Consider the following 7827-nt stretch of genomic DNA (forward strand, 5'->3'; position numbering starts at 1 on the left):
AACAGTCTATTATACCAGATCTCACACTCATTGCCCTCCAGTAACTGCATGCAGTGTCTTGGCTTATCGCCGATGGCCAGCGCCAGCGGTAGCGAGCAGGCTGTTGCTGCAGAGCAGTAAGACGCCGGCGAGGAGGGAAAGAACAACTCAAGGTTACTTCGTCTCAATGGTGAGGACAGCCCAGGAATCTCCAACACGTTCACATCAAGCTTCTGTTGCATCTTCTCGAAGGCAAAGAATATCGCCTAGCTGAATCGTGCGCTTTTCTAGCACTTGGTGATATGGCCTCATTTCACGCTGGGCCTTTTCACCAAAGACGTCTCTCTTATTCAAACTGAGTCTATTAAGCAAAGGGTGATGGACAATGCACCGACAGCGATTCTCCAACCCCTGTCCCCAGCCAAGCCCAAGGATTTTTTTAACTACGTTCACTTTCATTACGCGTAGGGGTTTGACACCCAAAAACTCGCATGTACGCATGTTTTTGAGACGGGGGCGCCATGGCGGCCTGATGGTAGCGCTCACGACTTATGATAACATCGCCTATTCAATCGAGCCTCTTCGGTCAGGTTTGCCCTTCCATCGGTTTCCGAGCTCTCGCGACCTAGCTTAAAGGCTTGAAGAGGGGTTGTATTGCAACAGCTAGAAATTAGACTTTCGAAAAGAGAGAAAAGAAAAGTCTAACCCGACTGAGAGCAAACGGATCGTTGCAGACGGAACAGCAGATGAGTTGATTTGCCAGAAAGGATGAATCTGCCTGACCACTAAATATAAGTCACCATTGAATTATTACTTTTGGGCTCCCAGCACATAGCAAAGCCCACTGAAGTTGAGCAGTGGAAGAAGTCGTGTGGAGGGTATGTAATGCCGACAAAGCACTATGGGAGTCCAAAGGTTACATTTGCATCAAGTCAGAACGAAGACAAAATCTCGAGATCCTCACTTTGCTCCAATATGGGGCAAAGTACGCAAAGATCGGAAGCCTAGGTACCTTTGATCAGGCACGAACGGGGCCCAGGGGCTGCAGCGTTGAGGATGCCGAGAAAGCTTTTTTCCGTCGACAGCAGACTGGGACCATCGCCGGTAAGTCCTAACTACATACACGGCAAGGCCATCTTAGTCCTCACATGGGATTGGAAAACGGGAACAGCATCATAGAGATGGGGCGGCCGGGAAGCATGTAACTGAAAAGCATCTCGGTGATGATGTTAAGACCGGTTTGCTGACTCTTGATAGCTTGAACCATACCAACAGGGATGAAAATAAAGAGACCAATGTTAACACACACGATATAGCCTAAGACGGGACGCCCAACGTTGATAGCTTTGACCACGATGCGTGCGGAACGAGAAGAGGTGAGACCCTATCCCTTGCAGTCTGGTTACTGAAGTTATGAAGTGAAGCAGTTTGGTCTCGCTATTTCTGTCACTACAGTCGCTGTTCCCATTATCAGAGCCCTCCTCGCTATGATTTTGGCATGAACTTGTAAAGACCCAAACTACGTGCCTGAGGGCATATGGCATACCGTAACCTCAACTGCAGTCGCAGCCCCTCGGCCAGCACACTCATGCCGTGCCGCTATTACCAGAACTCGTCCAAAGAAGATTTCTCTTTCAATTCCAGAAACCGGTTGGCTATCTATTTTGGATCTTGCAGCGTCTGAGCCTGCAGCAGATCCCGCTTCAATCGGTAGAGATGGCATTTTGCTCCACGAGCCAAGCCTCCACCCTGTTCTAAGAAAAGAAGAGACAGAGCCCGCCAATTCTATCTGTGATGGAAATTCCCACAAGACAAGATGGATGAGCTCATTGTGGCATAGTCTTTCAATGCTTCGGCTCTTGGGATGCAGGACGGTCCCGGCACGACAGCTTTTTATTTGGCCACGCTGAGGGATGGCATTGGCCGCAACGCAGCGAGCCATTCCCAGTGAGCTATAGAAGATTTAACGTTGTTGATCAATTTTTGCGATTTTTCTTTTCTAGCTCTCGCGGTGGACATGATCCTTTATCTCAACTACCTACCTCGCAGGTTCGAATCCTGTCTCCGTTTCCGAGAAATGGTTCTTGAAATGCCTTTCTATCCTTCCACGCAAAGCTTCTCATTGGCGTCATCTTCTTTCGCCTTCATTCTGCGTTGCCAAATGTGCCTGAGCAAGATCTCTCAGTCTCCGTGTTTCCCTAATAGATACGCCTACACGGTTGCTAAAATTCGTCCACCGACACTGAGACATACACGCAGCGATCCACCCGGTTGAGTTCATCATTCGCCAGTCGTATCACATGGCACTAGAAGAAGGATCTGCGGGATTTGCATTTTCCCGCGACGAATCGTGCGTTGATCAGATTGACCGTGGATCCGCTGCCAATAAATATAGCTGAGCATCTTTCGCAATCTACGTGGCCCTCGATAAATCCAAGGTCGAGGCCACCTTCTCTCCTGGGTCAGCAAGGTCACACCTTACCACCTCGAATTATTGGTGGTACCCAGGCGTTTGTTCTCATCTGTATCTCAGACGGCCTCTCCATCGTCGATGAACTCCGCGAATGGACGGTATGAAAATGATAAACTTTGGAACTGCTCATACCACCGTCTTCTAGAAGTTCCAAGGGGCCGTCATCAATTGATGCTTTGGCTCTGCGCCCAGCAATCAAACCCCACAGCGCCATATAGACTGTCCACGAATAAATACACTAGGGAGAATGCTTGTGCCATGAGGAGCTCTCAAGCTCAGGTTTTCTCATGCCTGTATAAGTGCTATGGAGCTGGAAGCCAGCTGGAGGAGGGCTCTTAAAACTCCGAGGAGGGTCCAAAAAGCTCCAGCGGGTTCTGCTAGGCTCCCTCGCCTGCCAAAACGCGTCCGATCTGGAGTTTTCCCAGTCAATCCCAGGACTATAAAAAGCCGTGCAGACTAGTTATACAATTGATGAGCTTTGTACTATACCTAGCTATCGAAGGCTTGAGACAGGCTGGAGGGGGCCGAGAGGGCGGCATCAACTAAAGCAGGTATGCCCCAAACGCTGGCTCAGAAGTGGGCCTCAAGTGCACGTAGCAAGGAGGAGGAGGAGCTGTCGAGCGATTTTAGCAGTGAATAGGTAGAAAATGGAATTCAATTTAGCTTGGGTTACTTCTGCGTTCCAAAAACTGTGATTTACGATGTATATTTCATGTTGTAGATGGAATATACCACCGAAATCAGTCCAACAGTTATTCAAAAGCCAATCACATGCCATTTAGCCATGGGTATGTAATAGGACCAACAGATTTGGTAGCTATAAAGTAGCGTCAAGTGGCTCCATGGCGGTATCAAAGTGGCCACATAGTAATGAATAAGTGGCGAGTTAAACCCAAAGTAAATAAGGTACCTAAGGAATGGCTAAGTAACAATGTCCAAGTGGATGGAAAGTAGTGCTCAAGTGCCAATTATAGATGACTGATGTCTCTAGGCCTTTCATGCTGCAACAGTGTCTGTGGTGCAACTTGAAATGGCTCGACGATATTGTTGTACTGGCTCATGCAGTCCCTCAATTGGCCTATCACGCGCAGCTAAACAAGCTGCCAGGTACAGCTAAAGTGGCTCTGGGGTAAGGCTGCGGAACCGGCACGCAAGGCTAAACTCAAAGCGACATCGGTCGGCGTTACATAAGCAACGACAGTGCAGCCTCGCCTATACTCCAGCATGATGGCGACGTCCACAGCTCACCATCAACTGCGATGTCACTGTGAGACTTGCATCGCACTTCATGTTCGTCTCCTCCAGGCAGCGATGCATTGCCAGCGACGGTACTGACTCAATGCCTTTGTGTCTCTAGACCTGAACCACCGACAGCGCGACAACGAATGGACGAAGAGGAGCAGTCGCGGGCCAGCTCGCCCACTTCCGACCGCGACAATGAGCCTGATGAGGTCATGGAAGATGCCGACGACGGCGATAGAGAAGAGGAGGGCGACTTTGATGGCGAAAACAACAACGAGGAAGACGAGGGCAGGAGGGGAGAGACGGAAAACGGCGCCGACGAGACTGCCACAGTGGTGGTGATGGGCGACGACAGCCAAGCCGCGACCAACCCCTACTCGCTCTCAAACTCCCATGCCGACGTCGACGCCGATACCGACGACAGAGTCCCTCCCAAGGAGCATGCATCGCCCGAGAAGAAGGCCAGCTCGCCAGGGCTCGACCAGCTCCCGACTCTCTACCGGACGTGGCGCCCCAAGATCCGACCCGAAGTCTATACAGCGCGGCTGTACGACATTGTGCCCACTATGGCAGCGCCCATGTCGACGAGCATCAACGCCATGGCCATCACACCGGATCTGCGGTATTGGATCACGGGAGGAGCTGACGGGTATATACGCAAGTATGACGGGCAGGGTACCATCAACGGCAAGCTGGCCTTGACGGTCGCACAGAGACACCCTTTTGTCGACTCAGTCACAAAGGCCGGCATTCTCATGTCGTATTGGCCCAACGAAGAGCCCGCAGCACCGGGCCGCAGCGACCAGGAGCAAATTCTTTCGTCTGTCTACTCGCTGGCCGTTCATTCTGAAGCGCTCTGGCTTCTATCTGGGCTTGAATCCGGCGCAATCAACCTGCAGAGCGTACGCCACGACGAGGGGAAGAGGATATCATGTCTGCAGAAGCACACTAATGCTGTCAGTGTGTTGACATTGGCCCCCGACGAGAGAAGCGTGCTCAGCGGTGCATGGGACAAGAACATCTTTGACTGGGATCTTGATACGGGGAATGTGAAACGAAGTTTTGACGGTAGTGGCGGTCAAATTTCGTCCATTGAGCTGAGACCTGCAAGCGGTGCCCCAATTCCTGCAGACGCCGACGATCCTTTACCGCCAAGTACCATAGCCACAAATAACGGGGCGCCAATGGGGAGAACAAGTTTTATCGGAGGAGACGATAATGGAAGCTCGAGCGGATTTGACAAGTCAATCACTGTAGCAGCTAGAGGAGAGGATGGAATCGTTGTCGCGGCCTCTCCAGCTCATGAGAGTCTTTTTGGAGGAAGCGATGATGCGGGCAGTTTGTTTGGTGAGACAACGGGCGAGCAACCTTTTGGACACGATGACGACGAGTTTGGGGCCAGTATGAGCTTGGGGCAAGGCGATGCGAGCATGGGTCACCCAGACGACACGACCATGGCCGGCTTGGACAGTACAGTAACTGGAGAGGAAGTCAAACCATCAGAGCCTGTACAATCGCCATCGAAAACGGATGCTATGGATGTAGATACCCCACGTCCAGATACTGCTGCTGCTGCTGCTGCTACGGCTCCAGCCCCAGCTTCTGGCCCTGAAGATACACAGGTTTCAGCCATGTCAGGCATCTCCGAGCAGACAGAGCTGGCGACGGACACGGATACCATAAAAGCAGAAGAATCTAGCCAAGCACCGCAGGAGCAAGAGCAGCCTTTGGAAAGCCAGTCCGTGGCTGATGTATCCGAGCAAGTGGACACGAAGAGACCGCAATCTCCAATGATACTCAGCTCGCAGCCGCCCCCCACGCAGCACGAAGCTTCACAGATATCACACACCACTTTCTTGTCGTCGGCCATAGACGGCACAATTCGCATCTGGGATCGCCGAGTACCCAATCCTGTAGCGAGAATCAACAACCGCGCTGGTGTGCCGCCTTGGTGCATGAGCGCTTGCTGGAGCCCAGACGGCAACAAGATTTACGCGGGCAGGCGCAATGGAACGGTGGAAGAGTTTGACATAGGAAAGGCAAGGAGAGGATGGCAGCCCGAGAGGGTGCTGAGGTTTCCAGCGGGAAGTGGTGCAGTGAGTGCAGTCAAGCCCATGGTCAATGGACGACATCTAGTTTGGTAAGTCTGCAATTTGATGATGATTTGTTGATGGAGAAGGAGAAGGGCGAGGATATCAAGAAGCAGAGGCTTGAAGAGTGAAAGAACGTGGAGGCATGAGAAAAGAAGAAAGAAGAAAATAAAGGCAGACAAGCAGAAAGGAAAGAGGAGAAGAAGAAGAAGAGGCAGGAAAGGAGATGAAGATGAAGACGATAAGGGCAGACAAACAGAGAGAGGAAGGGAAGAAGGGCAAGATGATTATGATGCAACGACGCCACTGTTTGGGGCTCACCAGACTGTTTGTTCATGGGCTAACAAGACTTCTTGCATATAGTGCCTCGCATGATATCCTCAGGCTGTATGACTTGCGCGAAACTCGCGCCTTCAAGCACTCAACTGTGCCGTTTCTCATCATCCCGGGACCACCCAGAGCCGGTGTCATCTCGAGTCTGTACATTGACCCATCGAGCAGATTCATGCTCAGTGCGGCGGGCACGAGAGGATGGGAGGGAACGAATACGGAAGTGCTCATTGGGTATGAGATTCATGTCGAGTCTAACGCTTGAAAAGGCGGCGCGATGGGATGATGGGACGAAGCGAATACCTAAGCCTAATGACGATGATTGTTAGCAATCTAATGACAAAGCAGTGGCGTTTGGGGTTGGGGGTCTGCAGGGAATCAAACTAATGTTAAGAAATAGACGACTTGAAATGGGCATCACCAGACAGAAGGACCCAGAGCCGGCCCTTCAGGAGTGCTAGTTGTGGTCGATGGTGGTGGGAATGGGAGATCAGCGGATGAAAGCGGTTGATACAGGAGAATAATACAAGAAGCAAAGAAGCAATTCGAGAAAGAAGAGAGACGACTTGGAAGAAAGATGTGTTTGAAAGCTGGAGAGAAAAAGACGCCGGGAGGAAGCATTCGAAGTGGTGACGCTTGAGGCACCTAAGAATCAGAAAAAAGAGGTGCAGCAAACAGATCACCAGACAATGCATAAAGTAATTCAGATAAAGCCCTTAGCGTTTGCATTAGGAAAGAGGAAAAAATCGAAAACTGTTAAAGGAAGAAAAGCAGAAGAAAAACAGAGCCCAGCGTGCATAGTTGCAAACGATAAGAAAGGGCTCGTCTTCAGGTCACGTTATGGTGGCCTCCTGATTCGGCCGAGGCAACTGGCAAGCACTCGCTACTAATACAGCACTGTCAATTCATACTGTGAGAATAGGAAATCATTGTTTTTGCTCAGATATATGCTGATTGTAATCTTGCTTGTCAATCTATCACCAACGAGTGTTCAAAAATATCTTTTCCTTTGCGACTTCTCCTCCCCCTATTGTATCTTGTTTGTCCACGTCTCTGCTCAACTATTCTTTTTGTATTCTTTTTGCAGTTACAATCCCTGATATCGCAATTAATCTTGATGTTTCAGTCTCTTCTCTTCCTATACGTGAGTCTGTAACCTCTGTCCCATATCCCTCACTGTTTGCGGAAATTTCTCTAACAATCACGGCCTCATGAGCAGCGTTCGTTCGTCTTTCCCTCGTCCAAAAGTCGCTTCAAGTGCCTTTTTTACACTCCGTAATTTGAATAATTCTTGCCAACAGAGGTTTCGAATATCCAATTTTTCGACCGATGTGGCAAGGTCTCGCTCTATGGAGACGTAAATTCCCCCACCGAGAGAAAAGTTTAAGTAGGTAGGGTGTTGGAGCATTCGTCATTGGCATGAAATACATCCTCAGACTTGTGGCTCTGCTTTGCTCACGGCCTATAACTCAGGCAAATTTGTCATCGACTTATAACAAGGCGTCCAGCTTTCGTTAAATATCTTTGCCCACTCGGCCGTTGGGGGCCATTTGCGCCTCCCATATAGCTCTCCGAAGCTCTGCTTGACGTCCTTGCTCATATATTCAGTAACAAGAGCGTGCTTGCCAAACTCAAAATTTTCGTCTCCCAACATTTTTTGCTTAAAATCACGGAGCAGAAATATGATAGGTTTCCTCACGCAGACAAGAAACG

At 50.2% G+C, this 7827-nt stretch overlaps 1 protein-coding gene across 1 annotated transcript; it reads left to right on the top strand.

Annotated features, from left to right (window-relative positions):
• Positions 1-3837: 3837 nt before the first annotated feature.
• On the top strand, positions 3838-6379 carry TGAM01_v202208 (hypothetical protein; the record flags this gene model as incomplete). Its single annotated transcript, XM_018800423.2, has 2 exons — positions 3838-5834; positions 6148-6379. The coding sequence occupies 2 exons, from the start codon at positions 3838-3840 to the stop codon at positions 6377-6379; spliced, it is 2229 nt and encodes a 742-aa protein (XP_018666565.2).
• Between the last annotated feature and the right edge of the window lie 1448 nt (positions 6380-7827).

The sequence above is a fragment of the Trichoderma gamsii genome, assembly GCF_001481775.2.
Source record: "Trichoderma gamsii strain T6085 chromosome Unknown Scaffold_5.2, whole genome shotgun sequence".
Taxonomy (NCBI): Eukaryota; Fungi; Ascomycota; class Sordariomycetes; order Hypocreales; family Hypocreaceae; genus Trichoderma; species Trichoderma gamsii.